The sequence below is a fragment of the Phytophthora infestans genome, genomic scaffold, assembly GCF_000142945.1.
Source record: "Phytophthora infestans T30-4 supercont1.7 genomic scaffold, whole genome shotgun sequence".
Classification (NCBI taxonomy): Eukaryota; Oomycota; class Peronosporomycetes; order Peronosporales; family Peronosporaceae; genus Phytophthora; species Phytophthora infestans.
The window spans coordinates 3,810,218-3,828,325 of record NW_003303752.1 but is presented as its reverse complement, the minus strand read 5'-3'; the positions used below and the strand labels follow the sequence as shown (position 1 = coordinate 3,828,325).

The window sequence follows — 18,108 nt, the reverse complement described above, 5'->3', positions numbered from 1 at the left end:
GAGTTCCAGAAACGAATTAAAATCGATGAGAACCGTGCTGCAAGAATTCGAGACGATGTGCGTTGCTGGAAAGAAAATACGTGCAAAAACCATGTCGTCTAACAATCATACATTACTGCTTTTGAACAGCTTGACGCCCACATTCACCAGTATTTGAATACTTGCAAGCAGCTCAAGATGATTCCGGTGACCGCGAAGAACTCGCTCCAGTTTGACTTTTCTCTCGAACTGGATCAAAATCTAGATGAGCTTGACGCGGTTAAAAAAGTGACGCATGATTTAAAGACGAGAATCCGTCAAGGAGCTCATGAGTTGAAGCAAAACCGACTCACGCGTGCCAACACCGCTCTGGACGAGGCGCTGGAGCTGGATGCGAAGCTGCAGACTTTGGAAAACCAGCTGAACAACGAGCTCGAAAAGGAAAAGGATTCGGAATCAAAAGCGAGAAGCTGCGCCGAGCAGATGCAGCGAGAGCGTGAGAAGCAAGCTGTTTTTTTTCGGCGAAGGAAGGCTGCTTCTGAAGAAGTTGAAAAGAAGATCAAACAAATCACGAATGGAGACAACCTTGCCGAAGAAGAGGTCACGAGTCGCCAACATTTGCTGGACGTGAGGAAAGCGTGAGTGAATGCACATCTGACTTGCGGTTGAGGCTGAACTCATCTGACGGTGTTGTATTTAATTGTCCATAGGTCGGTGGACATGACGGAGGGCTACAAGGCTTTGATTGAAAAGAATCAAAACGCTCTCACACACGTCCTTGTGGCATGCACAAACCACAAAGGTATGGCTGACAAAGCTATCTCGTCCCTGGAAGCAGAGGTAAACAAGGTGGAGCTTTGATGTGAATGTCTACCTTCCGGTAACTTTTTAGCCATCCAAGCCATAACTTACTGGACACGCAAATATTGTAGGAGTAAAGAAGAAAGTGGTTTTATTATGCAGACTTCGCTGTTCCTTCTCTTCATAGCGACGAGTGTTCTCAACACTCTTTACGACTGACAAATCTCCCGACCCTCTGCTGTGGTTACTCGAGTCTGATATCAACGCTCTACGCATCCAGCGAGGTCGTGCGCAATACAAATTGGTCGAAGCGCTCCTGCAACTTCTGACGTTGGGCCATGCGTCGTCGCACGAGACTTGAACGATTCTGCTTCCAGAATTGGATTTCGTCTTCAGGAATGCCGTGATTCTCGTCGTCTGTGTCCACATCCAGCTCGGGAAATGAAGACGTGAATTGGTTAGACGCATCCCACCCCATAGACGACAGCAGTTGCCACTCCCTGCGCTCGTCACACGTCAAATTCGCACGTAGACAAGGCTCGTCACATGTCGAGTCGCACTGATGCGGTCCCATGAGATCCAAAGATCTACTACTGGAAATTGTGAGATCGTCGTCGTCCCCTTGGCTACTGATAGAGTTGGTCGAGGATTGAGAAGCTACAGTCTTGCTGCTGTCCGACTGTTTACGCGACTTGGTCTGCTTGGGCTTTTGCTTCTCGGCCTGTTGACTTTTGTCGGATTCAGATCGATCCACTTGTTTCTGTTTCGATGCAGTTTTGCGTTTCTTCTTCTTCTCCTTCCGCTTCTCTTTCTTCTTCGCTAGTCTCCGCGATTCGTCATCTTCTTCTGCCAGCAGTTGCTCCATCATCTCCTCGCCATGCAGCGCCTCCACTGCCTCATCGAAGTTGCGACGTAGTGTAGACACGGCGCAATGCACCAACAACTCCTCCGCGCGCTTTTCTGACCGAGATTTGGTCCACAAGTTCTGCATCTTGTCCCAAATTACCATGCCCAAGCATATTAGAACTTCGTCCTGTGCCTCTGCAATTGTTCGTGCGTGACGATCGCCCCAGTCGCCGACAACCTCCTGGTCTGCTCGCGACATCAACTGCGACATAAACTCAATATTGCAAGGCACAATAATCTGGTTGGTGGCGCGCGAGAACGCGAGCTCGTCGAACAAATACGACGTGTAGTGCAGATCGTCGCCATAATCGCTGTGTTCGTGGTGTTTTTCCGAGCACTCGAAGCCTCCGCAATCCTCGCAGTCGTCCTCGCTACAACTCGATCCGATAAGCAGATCATACGCTTCTAAAACCTTCTCCTTGCATCGACAACAAAAGCGATGACGACGTAGATAACCCTCCAGGTCGGTCAAGAACTGGTCCGAATCAATGTGAGAGAGATGTCGCTGATGGTCTTCTGGGAGTTTATGCCACAGCGCTTCGAACGCAGCAGGACGTGGACGACCTCGCACTCGCTGAGAGTGGAGCTGACACCTTGCACGCGACGTTCCCGCTTTGCTGTTAGGCTTGGTCGGTTTAGCTAGCGCCGAGTTGGCCCATCGCTCTTGGTGATAAAACAGTGAGAACGACGTGTCAGGGCTGTTCAGATAAGACTCATTCAGACGGAAGTGGCTGTCCTTGTCGAAGCACAAGCCTGACCGACTGACGACCTGTGGGACACGGACAATGCCGTCCACCAGCTTGTAGTACAGCGCCTCTGCGCTGTTCCGACAGCCTGGACACGGCAGCAAGTCGGTGGCTGTCTGCAAGAGCTGGTTCACGTCTCCTCGAAGCGCTGCAACACGTTCGCGGTCCGTCAGGAGCAGCCACCGCTACCGCAATTACACAAGCACAAAGCACGTCGTCGTTAGCTGCAGCCTCGTCTCCTTCTAATCGTCTGGTGGACCTCGCTCACCTTGCGGAACTCGCGTGTCTCCGCAGCGCTAGGCTGGCATTGACAGCTTGAGTTGGGACTGCACTTGTCGGTGTGCTGTTTCAAACCTGCGTCAGGGCTCGGCTCGCGGTCGCACCCCGCCATGGCGATCAGCTCAGACACGTTTCTAATCTAGCAATCATCGGTAGAAACAGCGTTTAAGCGTCGAAAAACGAGGAAAATTTGCCGCAGTAAGACCAGTGCACGCAGCCAACGAGACGCACCTTGACGATGGAATGGAACGGCCGGGTCACGGCAACTCAGTTTCTGACAGGCTCTGCCGCTGACACTCGCTTCTCAGCCGACGGCGGTCACACTCGGTCTCGCTCTCTAAGCTTATAGGGGAAGGGATGGAGGATTTATAACCAATAAAAGGATTTTGTAAGCAGATGTCTTATTGGTGGAAATCCATCAAGGGATAAAGACAAGGTGGGAGCAACATGTGCGTGCAACTTGGTCACAGCTAGGTAATACTACTTACTTTAGTAGTTTATTGCTGCTGCTCCTTTCGGGCTTGCAACGAAGCGGTGATGTCGCGCAGGCGAGAGACTTTCGCTTCTCGACTCTGGCGACGCATCTTTTTCGGGAAATTCGGCAGGTCTCTCCAGTTAAAGAAGTCGGGCACATGCTTGAGTTCCGGCGTGTGCTTCATCACGGACGAGTTCTTCGTGACAAAGTACGGCAGCAGCGCTAAGTGCGCAAAGTCGTCCTCCATGTGCCACGATAAATTGCGCTCCAGCATCACATGCGACCGTCGCAGAACGCGGAGTTCACTATGGCTTAGGAGACGCTGCCTTGCCATCCGCTGCATCAGAGCCTCCGCTTTCTGCGTAGGACAGCGCAAGCTGAAGAGTTAGCACAAGAGTTTTAAGTATCCATGCGGCCACAATGTACGACTAACCTTTGCGCCTTGAACTGGCCTCGATTTTAGCCCAATGACAGGGTCAAGCAGCTTTGGCTCTTCAACCAGCGCTGTCGTCTCCGCTGTCTTCTTCTGCGCCTTGTTGAGCTTCGTCACTTTATTGTTCATTCCGATCACCTTTCGACAATTTGGGGCTCCACATAGGCACTCCGTGATCTCCTGTCCATGTCAAGGCGAATTGATTGTCAGACACCTCGTCTTGAAATCAGCTAGAAATGAGACCGGAGACGTCTCAGCTTACGGCTTTGCTGAAAGACTCGAATTTGTAGTCGAACGTCAACTCCTCGCCAGCAACGATATCACGCAGAGCGAAGATGGCACACCTTTCTTCGCCATTAACGTCCCACTTCTCTACTCCGCAGTTGGGGTTGCAGCTATGATTGATGAAGCGTGCCCACCCGCCCATGCGTGTAGCGTCAATGACTTCACCGCCACTTAACACCATCATGTAGCGGTGCTTCTCGTTATGGTAAAGCTGTAAAAGAAAATACACGAGCGAACTCCGTCAGCTTGTCGCAATTAAACCGCAGCATCAACTACGCAGACACGTACCACTCGTCGCATGTAGTACTCTTGTTCCGTCACGATCTCGCCCATGTACTCGCCAACGAACGAGCCGGCCTTGATATCTTCCAGGAGCTTCATTCCGAGGCCCTTCCCTCCGCAGTTTATAAGTTGTGTGGACGGCATCACTCCACGCTGAATTCTCATGTTATCGCATTGATCGCCGCACTTGCAGAACTCCGGATTGCACTCCACCAAAGCCTGTGTGGATCGCATACAATACACGTGTAAAACACCCCCAACATTTAAGGTCTGAAAAATCAAGGCTTACCGCTCGATTTAAGCAGCCGTCGAGACATCCCCTTTCGTTCTCGTCCATCGGCGATTTGCAAGAGCAAATGGATACTTCATCCTAGCAACCGCATGCCGTAAGAGAGACTGGTTATTCCCATTCTGGGTCATATTCAGCGGGTGTTGCCATATACTGCAAGTACCTCAGGAAGCGAGCGCTCTTTACGCTGGACATAGACATTGTGCTTGATGATCTGAATTTCTGCCAGCGCCACTTCGATCGAGCGTGAGCCCGTGACGCGGCTAGCGCGGAATGTCTGATCCCGGTCACCGTTTCTAACATTCAAACGAGTATATTTCAGCACATTCTGCACCATCCTCATTGTAGCGCGAGCAGACCAATAGATCTTCGTCTCTAGTTTAAGAAAACGCAGCGATATATCTTGTGTACGTACAGCGAGAGCGCATATAAGTCGCCGGCTGCGTCCTCCTTTTTCTCCTCTTTCACAGACTCGTCCATCGCGCTACAACATGTAAAATTGCTTTTAAACGGCTCATGTCCATTGGACGAAAGCTGTTAAAATAAACCAATCATATGTTGTCATTCGACACTTGAAGACATGGAGCTGCTCGCAGACGCAGCTTGGCAGTGGCGACCCAAGGCGACACTCACAGCCGCTGACACTTGTGACCGGTGCACCGTGTTTGCATTGCAATATAGCGACTGTGCAGTGATCCGGGTGCGCTGGAATGGCAATTCACTGACAAAGACGGACCTGGGTCCGCAAGAGAGAGATCTTGAACTGCATGGGCACGCCAAGCGCATCGTCTGCGTTAAAATATGCCATAACGCCGAGTCATATGTGACTATTTGCTCAGCGTCTCGCGACTAGTGCGTTTTTAGGTTTGGTTTATAGGAAAACGGAGCTGAGGCTGACGAATGCGCAGTGTTATAGTGTGGCGTGTTACAGGGAAAACTCGCGTGGAGCAGTCCGTTTTAGTGGAGAGCCTACCAACAGAGCCAGGTTGGGTTGCATTTGATGATACGGGTACTTTAGTGGCAGTGGCAAGTGAACGGGATGTTAAGATATTCGTCATTGAGCGGAAGGAGGTGCTGGTAACATTGGAAGGGCACCTGGCACGAGTAAGTCGTGCGTATTGGTAGCTGCTCCTAAATTAATTGCTAAAGATTGCATAATGATTCGTATAGGTGACAAAAGGCGAGTTTCACCCAATTCATCATCACTTGTTGGTCACTGCCTCGGAAGATCGAACATTCAAGGTATTAGCGCTAAGGGAAACTATTTTTTTAAATTAATTGTGCTATCTTGTACCAATGTAGATTTGGGACTTAGCAGCGAGAACCTTGTGGTTCCAGTCATCAGTGCTATCAGCGTTCGCAATTCTCTCCATCGCACTTAACCCTGTAAATGGCGACGCTGCCTTCGGTTTCGCGGACGGGTCTGTCAAGGTGTTTGAATTGTTGGATAGATACGCAAAAGAACTCACAGGGTGTAATGTTGAGACCTATATACAAAAATCTCTGCGACGAAAACAGGTATCAGCTAAAGATTATAGCAGGGCAATTGGAAAAAGCGACTGACCGTTATGCCGTCATGCTGCTTCGAAGGAAGCAGAAAGAAAGGCACGTCAAGATAAACCCCAAGTTATTAGCTCTCTTCCACCCTGGGCTCGCAGTGAAAACGCCCAGAAGTCTAATTGTGTTGGCACGAGTGTTAACTACGGATCCGCTGACAACCCAGAGCAGTTCGACCCAAGCGATGAAAACGAGATTAATGCCGCAGTTTCCTGTCCAGTTTTATCGCTAAAGTACGTTTGCGCGGATCATAAAACTGCAGAGAACAGAGGGAAAAGCCTGGGTTTCAGTAGTGATCAAGATCGCGAGTTACTGGACCATAAGCAGTTTCTCCTTGTGGGTATACCGGGCTATCTTCTCAGCGTCAATGCTTACTCGTTCAAGATCGCCATTGTTCACGACTTTCAGGAATCTATCAAGCGAGATGATCCGATTTGCGTTGCCAAAGACTTCTGCTTTTATCATCCACCACGTTCAGATACTCTTCACTGCGGTGTGATAAGTGCTTTCCAGCCCTGCTTCACGATGCTGAACACTGTAATCCTATTGAGTAGTCCGAAGAGTGACAACCAAGTAGAGGGCAATGCTACAACTCCTCACTACGTTTCATCCAGTCAAGAACGACCTGCATCTGATGACAACAATAAACGAGTGTCTGTAATCCCGAGAGGTCCTCCGCCCACGGACAGTGTACTGAATTTACTGCCATTGTCAGCAAAGAAGACGCCACCCAAACGATCAAAAGGCTTGGACAAGCCTGTCACATTTCATACTCGTATCAAGTCATCCGGTTATGGTTCGTTCACTCCCTTCGACTCGAGACGAACACCACCAAAGCTGCTCTCGAAAACTCGGAAGTCATTGTCCAATAATCGAACAAAAGACTCGAACTCATTCACATCGGTTGGCTCTTACCTGAAAGAATATCCGACGAACTGTGGCTTGTTACAGCACTATCAACCGAAACATGCACTGCCACCTAAGGCATTACATCAAGGTGCAATTCTACATATCGAATACTCCAGTGATGCCAAATATCTCGCAACGAGTGGCAACGATCGAGTGGCTCAAGTGTGCAAGTTGCCATTTAGTCGATTTGGTGGGGAAGGCAATGTGTTTGTTGGACACGACCAAGCAGTACGCGCTATCCACTGGAGTCAGAACGACCGAATGCTCGTGACGATCGGGAGCGACAAGACGAGTCGAATATGGCTAGCTGACAGCGATACCTCGTCACTGACAATGCAAGGAATCGCTCCACCTTCAGGTGTGGCCACTGCTGCAGCTGCGATGGGGTCCATGTCCAATGCTAAGAAAGCTTCACGACAGGATATCGTTGAGGCTCGCTTCTTCTATATGGACAAGTTTCTGCTGTCTGCATGTGGGAACGCTGCACGCCTGCACCAGTTTGAGCTGGATGAAGTTTATGCTCGTGCTTCAAAGAAGACAAAGCCTACCAAAAAGAAGAACGACGTTGAAGTTGTCGAGAACCAGAGTCGGAAGAAACGGGTTGCTCAATGGAGTTTCGACGACATGCAGAGCGTCACAAGCCTCGCATGTGTGAATGGAGCCTTTTTGTCGTCGGTAGCAATAATTGCGGGGTCGGATCGCTCGCTAAGAGTCCTGGACGTTGGTGCCGGTGGTGGTGGTCGCACTGTGCGAGTAGTTCGAGACGCTCACAGCCGCGCTGCACACACAATTGCTTTGCCTCGCCCGACATGCTACGCTAGTCATCCCAGCAACTTTTACGATCTCTTATTGAGTAGTGCACCGGACAACACGACGCATCTGTGGGATATTCGAGCTGACAACTGCGTCATGCGCTTCAGCGAACACGTAAACCGAGTGCACACGCTGGGGCAATCCTTCAGTCCTTGTATGCGCTATGTGGCCACGGGGTCGGAAGATCGAGCTGCGTACGTCTACGACATCCGCACAGGTCGACGGCTCATCAAGCTTAAGGGCCACACAGACGTGGTCACTAGTGTAGCGTTCAGCCCTCTCCATCCACAGTTGGCTACAGCTTCATGTGATGGCACCGTGCGATTCTATAGCAGTGAAAAATCACATTAAAATTGTAATTTTACAAGATGAAACTGCGCGAATATATTTCAACACAAAATGCATTAGAACAAGCGCATTGCAATAGCGCAGACATCTCGAGGCTGGCAGGAACCGGCAAGGAAAGCTAGCTAGCTATAGCCACAGCTAATGTCTCCTAGTTCAAAGTCTACGATCGAATTCCGCACTCAAATCCACGAGAAGTCAACCACTTAGTCGAAAACGCAGCTAGGTTTACACGCGCACAGCGGGAGAGTTGACGAACGAGCCTTCCTCCATGTCAGGGTCGTCGCTCTTGGCCTTAGAGCTGTCCATGAGACCCTTGCGCTCCTTTGTGGCCTTCTCCTCAGGCTCCGTCTGCACGTCGTCGTCCTCAACAGCGTGCTCGGCCTTGGCACCGGCAATGGTGCGCTCCAGGTCCTTCTGTGCTTTACGCTTACGTATGATGAAGACAACCAGAGCGACGATAATTGCGATAAGCGCCACCGTAGCGGAGCCGACAATTGCGACCTCCTCCCTGTCGAATTCCTCGAGTCGGGACAGGAAGTCGGTCTGCACGGCTTCAGTCTCCGTAGTACCGTTGGTGGCGTGAATGTGCTTCATGGGCTGAGCAAGGAACTTCTTACGCTGTGAGGGGGTCATGCACTCGGGCACCTCCTCCTGGATACGCAGCCAGTTGACAATCTCACCCTCTTCACGGTGACCACACTCGGTCAGAAGCAGACGCTTTCCCTCCGGAATGAAGTTAAGGATGAATCGGCCCTGAGTCTCGTCTTCGCCGTCCTTGGTACAGTTGATGTAGGAGACAACGTGGTACGAGAAGCGTCCGTTCTCCTCTGCCTTCTGCTCCACAGCGTTCATGGTCATGTTGAAGGTGTCGCACACTTCCGTGTCGTTGTACGAAATGAAAGCGTACAGCGAGGCCTTGATGACGAGCAGCGGAGGGTCGTCGTACACACTCACCCAGCCGTCCTCATTACGCAGATCAATCTTATCAATTTCGGCGCTACCTTCCGAGGAGCCATCAATGATACCCTCGTTCTTGTTACCCTTGATCTTCTTGTCGGTGACAGAGTCGTCAATGGCGGGCTCCGGGGTCTCCTCGTCCGCAGTGGCCGCGGTGGTGGTAGTCGTGGTGGTCGTAGCCGCCGCCGCCGCCGCCTTGCTCGACTTGCTAGACTTGGAAGACTTGGAAGATTTGGTCGACTTGGTCGATTTCGCAGGGGCCTCCGTATCATCCTCAGAAGCGGGTGTGGACTTCTTTTTCTTCTTTTTGGGTGCGTCCGTGGTCGCCGCTTTATCGGCAGACTCCTTTTTTGACGAGCTGATTGCTCCATCCTCGCTGGCCACAGTCTTAGACGAGGATTTTTTTTTCTTTTTCTTCTTGCCACTTGGGGCCGGGGTCGGCGTGTCCTCGTCGTCCTCAGAAGCAGGAGCAGCAGCCAGCACACGGGTCTCGATCGACGGATGGATCATGGATGCATCGAAAGCCGCCACGTTGTTCTCGCTGTTCACGACCACCGTGTTGGCCTCAGTCGACGCAGGTAGCGAGAAGGCTGAGATCGCAGCCGTAGCCAGCAGAGCTGCGCGGAATACTCCCGAGATACGCATGATCGGTAGTACAGGTCTCTCTAACTAGAGCTTGCGGGTCCTGCTGGGCTCGAGGGAAATTCGAGATTGATGGGGCGGCAACGTGGGCGGCTGCGAGCCAAGCCAAGCAATGCACGACAACTACGTCTCCGAGGCGAAGGACGGGCCAATCAGCGCGCGGTACGAGAACTGAATTCAGGGTATGCCGCGAGGCAGGTCGCAAGCTTTAGTCTTAGCATTGTCCACCCATTGATATGCTGATCTTTTTTCGCGGGGTTTATGCTGATAACAGTTCGTACTTAGTACGTTTCGCGCCGTCCTCCTTACAAATATCAAGTGTTTTGGTGGTTAAGTCCTGCGGGGAGAGAGGGGGCGGGGAGAGGACAACAAACGAGAATAGGGGTACAAGATGTGTACAACCGGACGGTGGCGATCTTGATCTGAGGCTCACCTTGAGCAGCTATACCGAGTGCCGTAAATTTTGCAAACAACAGCAGACTGAGACTCTCAGTCAATCCATACCGCTCTCACTGAGAGCGGTATGGACTGACAAGAATTACGAGCAGCGATTTACTTGTGTCGCTAATGAGTACGTTTGTCCAACCTGATGCCCTTGGCTGGCGGATCTGATAAGGTCAGCGCGCAGTCTGCAACGCACTTGACAGTCAAGTTGACTTGTCAGAGAAGCGAACTCTTGAAGCGCTATCGGATCAGCGCTAAAGAGCGCCCTTTGAAGTCGCCCTTGGACTCTGCTCCAAGGCTTGGAGCACTTAGGGAAGCGTGGCAGCCAGGATCAGCGCAATTGCATTGCAACAACAACGCAATGACAACCCCGGGTGATACTTTCGTAACGGGGTGCACGCCTTGGCTCAAGGCTTGAGAGCGAACGCGATGATCTTCCTCTGCTCTGCCAGCCGAGCTTTTACTGCTGGTACTGCAACTTCTACATGTACACAGTGAGAGTGGCACATCAGATCGCCAGCGGCACATTGTGATTCACAATGCAGCGATGCGTCGACGGCCATCCAATCAGCGTGTGCTGCGTGGCAAAAGCTCTCGTACTTAATCGAGTGTACATGAAGCCATGATGTCGGGCAGGATGTGAAAGGCCGCAGACAATGGTCAGAGCGGAAGATCTGCAGGACAGCACCAGCGATGGCAGAAATAGCGAGACGAGTGGCGACAGCGTCAATGAAGACAGCAGCTATGACTCCAATAGCGACTGCGATAGTAGTGTCGGCGGTGATAGCGAGGAAGACAGTGGAGAGGAAGAGAAGGGCGACGAAGATGAAGCCGCCGCTGCCGCCAAGAAGGAGCGCGTGCAGGCTGACATCGATGAGATGCGCCGCATGATGGCCGACATGGACACCATCAAGGCGCGACTGCAGAATCGCTTGAGCACTGAGAAACAGGCGAGGGCAGAAGGACTCGCGCGCGAAGACCGGGAGCGCGAGGTACAGTCCGCACTTCTCCGTAAAGAGGCTGACGAGAAGGCTGGGCGACTGGTGGAGGTGGCAATTCAGACGGAGCCTGTTGTCTCCCAACAGCAGATTAATATGTCACAGCAGCATGGAGGTTCACCACATCTCGGGGACAGTGCTGCTACTATTGCCAATGCTGAGGCTGTGCCTGCGGTTGGTGGAGATACGGGGTTTGCGGACGCTATTTTAAATAAAGCCATGCCAGCCGGATTAAGCTTGTACGATCTAGTGAAAGCTCCCGGCTTCGGCATGTCGCTTAAAGTGCCCTCCCCGATTCGCCATGTAGATTCGCCGGAAAAGTCATCAGTAAGTTCCTCCAGTGAGCCTGACCATGCATCTCTCTTTCGGCGGCAGCAGCAACTCAGTAGTAACCAACAAGATCGAAGTGCGAACCTAGGCTGGAGTGGCAGTTATTCGCGGTTGGTTCTTAATGAAGATAGCGTTATTGGACATGATGGCGGAGATAACAGCGTATGCGGTGATTTTAACACTTCGTGGCAAGATACCCACCCCAACTCACCGGTCAGAACCCTCGCTCAGTCCAAAGGCGAGCAGTTTGCATTATCGCCGCGCAATTACGACGAGAACGCGCCCTCTGTAAGCAACAGCCTCGTCTCCTCCGACAATGGCGACGAGTCCGTTATCTCTCGAGACGCGGTTCAACAACGAGACCCCCAATTTAACGCCGCCGGCCTGCTTAGTACCGGCAAACACCTACCGCCTTTCACTGCGAACAACCATGCGGGCGACAAGACAGACGAACTGCGAGAAATGGAGGCCATCCAGTTCCTTCTCTTCCGTCGCTGAGCTGGTGGTGGTGGTAATACCGAAGCATCTTTGACGGCTTCTGATTGGTCGATAAATGATGAAACTTCAAATACCGTCGATAACACATTAAAATAAGTTTGTGCAAAAGCCAAAAGGAAGCAAATTACCCTATGTACTCTAATACGTTGTCGTGATTCGACAAAAAACGGTGCGTGTCTCGCCCAAGGAATTGGCGGTCTTCTGCGAGTTCCGCAGCACTGGCGCTACCATGGCCGAGTTTGTGGAGATGATTCTCGCCCAGGTGCGTCCTTGTGTCCGGCATTTCGCTGTATCGATTGATGTGCTACAGTGCGCAGCATGCATCGAAATGCAGGTACTGACCACTCGCTCACTATATCTTGGGAATTATCCGCCACTGCAGCTGATCGGCAACATCTCGACAGCGCTGATCCTCGTCCTCATCTACTTTAATTTTCTTCTGTTTGAGAACTACCTGCGCCTCATTGTATGGGCCATCCTATGCAGCCAAGCGCTGCGTCAAGCCAAGAATAATGTCGTCTCAGTGCTAGAATACCTCAGCGACGACGCCGATGTGGAACGCTACGTACGAACTGCAGTCGGTAGAAATGAAGCGTCTTGTGAGAACTAACTAATGCGTGACTGGGATGCTGCAACTATAGGGCTTCCTGACGTGCGTATTCTCCAAGTCGACAGGGATTTTCATCAGCCACCCGCACGATGGTTCGCGTCGCACGGCCAAGGAGATCTTTCTCAACTACGGCATCTTTCTCTTCTCGCTCATTGGTGCTGTGTCCATATGGATGCGTATGTACTCGTGGATGTCTTTCCTGAACATCATCATCGGCTTCTGGATCGCGGCATTGAGTCTTATCAAGATCCTGGATCGTCGTATCTTCTACTACCGCTACTTCTTCTCCGACGAGGTGCTTGTGTCAGTGCTGCTCATACTCGGCTTCTTCATCACGGTAACGTAGACCAAGCTACTACCAACTATAGACTGCTAACGCTATGTACTATTGTGTGTCAGGGTGCATTCGTCATCCTCTTTCTCGGCTCCGAGAGCTACTTAGAAGGAAGTCGAGCTGCTACGGATTTGTCCGATTGGGTCCAAGTCAACTTTATAAATGACGAGCGTACGCGACAAGTCTGGAGCGAGCAGGTGGAGAACAGCCGTGCTATGATCTCACAGGCTGTCAGTGGCGTCGAGGACAAATACAATGATACGATGTGGTGGCCACCGCTGAAAAGTTTGGTGAAGACGTACTACGTGGATGCCAAGTCTAGCGACGGGAATGTTACATCACATACGTCACTATTTTCCAGGCTGAGACTTCCCGAAAACATGACGCTTGTACAAGCGGTGTCTTTCGCGTACTCCAAAGTGGACTCGGTAAACTTAACGTCAGTGCAGCTCACCGACTGGACGTCCAAGGGGCTTGAAGTTAGCAGCATTGCTGTTGGGTCGGTGGCTCAATTGGTGTTCCTCGTCTTCACACTGGTGATTGCGTTTGTGAGTCTCGGCATTCGCTCCTTTTTCTTCATTTCGTCGCTGTTTTATCTGCTATGTACGAACTGGGATCCTATCGAGAGGTTTGTGGAAGATCTACTTCCCATACAAATCGATAAACGACCAGACGTTGTCAGGTCTCTTCGCAAGGTGATTGAGGGCGTCTTCTTCTTGCCACTGAAGATGGCAAGTATTCACGCGATCGTGACGATGGTTTCGTTCACCATTGTGGTACGTATGCACCCAAATTGGTTGTCCTGTTAGATATTTCTCACTTTTACCTCGCTATCTGTAGAACGCTGACTTCATGTATCTCGCAACGACAGTCACGTTCTTCATCTCTATCGTGCCAATCATCCCGCCGTACTTGGTATGCGTTCCATGGGTTATCTCAATTGGACTGACGTCCTCAATCATAAAGGCACTTGCCCTCTTTGCAGTTCAGTACGTGGCTTTCACAGTGCTGGATGAGATGCTCTATGAAAAGAGTATTGTGGCTTTGAATGCCTACGTGTCTGCCTTGAGTGTGGTGTTCGGAGTCTACGTCTTCGGGTTTGAGGTGAGTCCAGCGAATCCTACTACCTCTGTGGTGTTATGCTGAGGCGAATCGTCGTTCTCTGCTACCGTAGGGTGTCATTTTCGGTCCGTTGATCGTGTGTGGAGTGACTTTTGCATACGACGTGTCGAACCACGGTATCCAAGCTGCACAAGACGAATACGGCAAAGCCGACGATGCGAGGCAAGATGCATTGGACTGCAGCGACGCAGAAGGATCACATAGTACTGCTTCCTCTTTTGACGGAGACGAACGCGTCAAAGAGAAAGTATTCAACAACCGATTGGAAGAGGAAGAGATCGACCAGGGGACCAATATTTTCTCGAATGCGATGTATCGCGTAATATCTGGCCCGCTGGTGGATCGTGTGCGTCGTCGTTTATCAATTGACATCGCTACAGAAGGATCCGTATGCGTGACCTTTGTCATTGAAGGCTTGAAACACAGTCGAAAGGTCCGCTTCGTGGTGAACAAGTCGTGGTCCCTGAAGACTCTCTACGATAATATCCGTCGGATGCTACACGTCCACAGTATCGAGTGTAAGTATCATCTTCTGTGTGGTTTAGATGCTCTTGGATTAACTTTTAATATGTTACCATTGGTACAGGTATCCGCTCTGCAGATGGAGTGGAAGTGCTGTCTCCACTTCACATTATGGCCGATGAAGTTCTGTATGTGAAGGTTCGATCAAAGCATCGGCTGCACCATTATTCAGACTCGTACACGGACCCACAGACGCGAGTTTCCTTCCCTGTTCGCACTTTATCTCCATCGTATCACGGGCTTCGAACAAGTATAACCTCACTACCGGGCAATCCTGATAAATCTTCCCGGACAAGCACCGGATCAGAACCTCCTCGAGCTAAGCTGAAACGAACGGGATCTTTAAGCCCTGTTGGGGTCACACACGGCGCCACTGTGGCACAACGTCAAGTTCACGAAATTTTACAGCGCAAGAGTGGAGGAGTGACAATTCAATACGAAGGAGGTATGAAGAGGAGAGGAAGTTACAGCGGCGTAAGCGGGAGCTCCGTGCAACTACCAGCTGTTCCTAGATCGACAAGTAACTCGTCTTCACGAGTTGCACAGCCAGCTCCGAGCCCGCTGGCTATTAAAAATTTAGCGACATCGACCTCTTCGTTAGCACAAGACTACGAGTTTCTATCGACCAAAGACAGCTACCACACTCCAGTCAATGAGAAAGCACCTTTAAGCGAAGGCGAAGAGGGCGTAAGCAACGCAGATGCCTCCACGGACGCGAGTTATACGATGGATCAGTCGCCTCCCAACAGTTTGAAGAAGGGAAAATTGAAGCTGAATTTGGACTTGAGCGACTCGGGAAGCTTTTCGACGTCACCAGTATCATGCGAGGCCCCAGGTTCCTTCAATGATCGAGACGATGACAACAAAGCAGAGGAGGAAACAAAAGAAGCTACAGCTGCAGACGAGAACGAGGCTGTCGAAGCGCCGAAAGCGAAGCGTAGGGTTTCCGTGAAGACACGTCAAGGCGCAAAATTGATGTTCTCACCGCTTGCAGTCGACCCGAAGAAAGTACAAGCAAGAAGCTACTCGTCATCAGAGAGTGGTGACGAGGACAACGAGCAGGATCAGTGAGGCATGAGTAAAAAATAATCCAAATATTCGCAAGTCGTATGAAGTGTACCTGAAGAACCTATCCACAATATGCGCCATGCAGTGTTGTGTCCTCATTCCATCAAGGTCGCGAGTCGCTGTTTCTTCTTCTTGAGGACAGCGATCTCTTCTTCGATCTCACTGATAATCTCGGGTGTTTTCTCTGTCGCCTGCTCGCGGTACAGCGCACGTAGACGATCACACACGAAGGTCCAGGCTTCCATGTCCATACGCTGCTTCTCTCGCAAAGCCCGTTCTTTCTCCCACGTTGCCTGCTCAGCCTCGCGTTGCTCGCGTTGATGCAGCAATTCGAGCTCTCGAGTCGCAATTTCAGTACGAACATCAGCATCCAGTTGCACTACCGCTGCAATATCTGACTTCCGTCGTTTAACTACAGGCTCAGCAGGTGATGACCACTCTGAGGTACCCTCGTTTTGTCGACCCAGATCTTCGTCGTTGCGCGGTAAAGCAGGACAACGCTCTTCGCGGGTTTCCGGGGCTTTTACTTCCGTTGTATGTGCGAAAGAGGCGTAAGACCCGCTTTCAGAATGTGTGCGCTTTCCATGACTTCCGTGCTGATTAATTTGCCTTTGGATGGCACGGGCTTCGAGCACTGTGTCGGGCGTGGGTTTTCTAAAAACTGGTTTCCAGTTTACAAGCTGTCTAAACTTGATTTTGATTCCCGTCGGGTTCCTCTGCGAACGGCTTTTGGGAGTCGCGTGATTCTCTCGGTACAGTTGCAATACTTGATCCCAACCAGTCGGTCCTGACGGTAGAATCTCTTTGACACAGGCAAGCAAAGCCCTCGTGTCCGAGTGGGAGTATCCTTCGGATCCCAGCGTTCTCCCTCCACGCCGAGGCGCTGTAAGTGGCGTTTTATCTCCTTCCTGGGTCTCAGTGACTATTTCATGACCGTTTACCTCCTCCGTGCCATTGCTCTCAGTGTCACTTCCCCTTCGGTCTTCAATAGCGTTAGCTACTTTGCTTGCGATCTCTTCCTTATCATGTTCCAGCGATGCATAATCCCTTGCAACCTTTTTCAGTCTGGCATCAATCTCCTCTTGAATAGCCAGAGCCTCAGTAACTTCCGCACGTAGCATATTCGTCGTGTCTCCCTTTAGCCAATTGCGAAACTTGTTTTTGAGTGACGAACCGTCTCGGCTGAGCCTCTCGTTGGGTTCCGCGTACTCTCTGCAATACTCCTCTGCAACATGCTCCCAGTCTGACCTTTGAACAGGTAGAAAACGTCGTACAATGCTGAGAATGGCTAGTGAATCTGCAGACGTGAAGCCCTCGGCGCCCTTCGCTCTGCCTCCTCGTCGCTGCAGACATTGACCGTCCGTCATTTTGGCCTCAATTAGGTCCATGATGGCTCCAGCCTCCTGCACATCGGGGCGAGCGTCCACACCGTACTTAAAACTACGCGCCAACTGCTTGAATTTGGACTTGAGAGAGCTGGTGTCACGTTGCGCGCGAGTGTTGGGGATCGCGTGCGTCCGGCGATATTCATCTAGTACCTGGTCCCATTCCTCAGTGGTCGCTGGTAGCACGGCTTTCACACACGTAAGTAGCGCCGATATGTCTTCTTTGTGGTAGCCCTCAGCGCCGCGTACCCGTCCGCCTCGACGCTGTGCAAAATACTCAGAGGGCTCTTTGGTGCTCATTCTAGATGCGCTTCTTTCTCCCTGCTAGTTTGTTTCTAGATTTTAGAATTTGTGCTGTACTAAAATTGGTTTTCTCCTTTTTTGAGCAACTTATTTTGTGTTAGCGTTACTGATAGACACAAAATTATCCGGATGGTGCTGCTTGGGTACGAAGGCATCGAGGACGCGGCGGCAGTGACAGAGGCGTTAAGCACCAACCAAGAGCTGACACAACGTCGTCAGGCGATTCTGAACGAACCGGTCACGGTGGTAACGCGTGACTGTGGACTGACGAGTGTTCACATTCTGGCGGAGGAGATGGCGTTCGTGGCGCCGGCAGCGCATCAAGTGGACCTGGTAGCTTCGGACGACGCTACCACGTGCTCCATTGTGCTGCTTATAAGCGATGAGATTGTGGCAGTGGCTCACTTGGACGCGATATATCAAATGGCTTTTATTTTGAAGAAATGGGAGAGTTTGGTACATTCTGCGGTCACTCGAGTGGGAATTGCGGGTGGATACGACGACGAACGTGGGATCAGTCGTCCAATATCAATGGACATTTTACAGACACTTATGAGCAGTGAGGCAGTGTACAGCGTGCAGCAATACGTGGCAGGTAGATGGAATACCATGGAGACTGACAACGGGGTGAAGCTGCCTCGCACGAGAGGAATCGGCTACTATCCTGTTGCAGACATCTTTCGCTGCGTCGAGTTCGAGCCTGATGCTAGATTGCCATTAGTACCCTTGAGATTCGCAGGAGTGTCGCCACATCCACTCCATACTCTGTTATGCTGTCTTGAGGAGGACAAAC

The 18,108-nt window shown here is 51.2% G+C and overlaps 8 protein-coding genes across 8 annotated transcripts; 3 read left to right on the top strand and 5 right to left on the bottom strand.

Annotated features, from left to right (window-relative positions):
* Positions 1-462: 462 nt before the first annotated feature.
* PITG_05566 (uncharacterized protein) lies at positions 463-941 on the top strand (the record flags this gene model as incomplete). The annotated part of the gene is made up of 2 exons (XM_002999149.1): positions 463-617; positions 690-941. The coding sequence occupies 2 exons, from the start codon at positions 463-465 to the stop codon at positions 838-840; spliced, it is 306 nt and encodes a 101-aa protein (XP_002999195.1).
* A 107-nt stretch (positions 942-1,048) lies between these two features.
* PITG_05565 (uncharacterized protein) lies at positions 1,049-2,854 on the bottom strand (the record flags this gene model as incomplete). The annotated part of the gene is made up of 2 exons (XM_002999148.1): positions 1,049-2,617; positions 2,701-2,854. The coding sequence occupies 2 exons, from the start codon at positions 2,821-2,823 to the stop codon at positions 1,049-1,051; spliced, it is 1,692 nt and encodes a 563-aa protein (XP_002999194.1).
* Positions 2,855-3,208: 354 nt separating this feature from the next.
* On the bottom strand, positions 3,209-4,330 carry PITG_05564 (uncharacterized protein; the record flags this gene model as incomplete). The annotated part of the gene is made up of 4 exons (XM_002999147.1): positions 3,209-3,544; positions 3,620-3,799; positions 3,882-4,115; positions 4,193-4,330. 4 exons carry the CDS (start codon positions 4,328-4,330, stop codon positions 3,209-3,211), a joined length of 888 nt encoding a protein of 295 aa, XP_002999193.1.
* A 278-nt stretch (positions 4,331-4,608) lies between these two features.
* PITG_05563 (uncharacterized protein) lies at positions 4,609-4,955 on the bottom strand (the record flags this gene model as incomplete). The annotated part of the gene is made up of 2 exons (XM_002999146.1): positions 4,609-4,771; positions 4,891-4,955. The coding sequence occupies 2 exons, from the start codon at positions 4,953-4,955 to the stop codon at positions 4,609-4,611; spliced, it is 228 nt and encodes a 75-aa protein (XP_002999192.1).
* A 100-nt stretch (positions 4,956-5,055) lies between these two features.
* Positions 5,056-8,105, top strand: PITG_05562 (uncharacterized protein; the record flags this gene model as incomplete). Its single annotated transcript, XM_002999145.1, has 6 exons — positions 5,056-5,327; positions 5,384-5,579; positions 5,646-5,717; positions 5,778-5,993; positions 6,066-6,148; positions 6,215-8,105. The coding sequence occupies 6 exons, from the start codon at positions 5,056-5,058 to the stop codon at positions 8,103-8,105; spliced, it is 2,730 nt and encodes a 909-aa protein (XP_002999191.1).
* An 8-nt stretch (positions 8,106-8,113) lies between these two features.
* On the bottom strand, positions 8,114-9,772 carry PITG_05561 (uncharacterized protein; the record flags this gene model as incomplete). The annotated part of the gene is made up of 1 exon (XM_002999144.1): positions 8,114-9,772. The coding sequence occupies one exon, from the start codon at positions 9,702-9,704 to the stop codon at positions 8,328-8,330; it is 1,377 nt and encodes a 458-aa protein (XP_002999190.1).
* A 2,428-nt stretch (positions 9,773-12,200) lies between these two features.
* PITG_05560 (uncharacterized protein) lies at positions 12,201-15,630 on the top strand (the record flags this gene model as incomplete). Its single annotated transcript, XM_002999143.1, has 9 exons — positions 12,201-12,233; positions 12,354-12,536; positions 12,613-12,918; positions 12,981-13,691; positions 13,756-14,019; positions 14,090-14,555; positions 14,624-15,173; positions 15,279-15,394; positions 15,491-15,630. The coding sequence occupies 9 exons, from the start codon at positions 12,201-12,203 to the stop codon at positions 15,628-15,630; spliced, it is 2,769 nt and encodes a 922-aa protein (XP_002999189.1).
* Positions 15,631-15,722: 92 nt separating this feature from the next.
* Positions 15,723-17,777, bottom strand: PITG_05559 (uncharacterized protein; the record flags this gene model as incomplete). The annotated part of the gene is made up of 2 exons (XM_002999142.1): positions 15,723-17,313; positions 17,551-17,777. 2 exons carry the CDS (start codon positions 17,775-17,777, stop codon positions 15,723-15,725), a joined length of 1,818 nt encoding a protein of 605 aa, XP_002999188.1.
* Between the last annotated feature and the right edge of the window lie 331 nt (positions 17,778-18,108).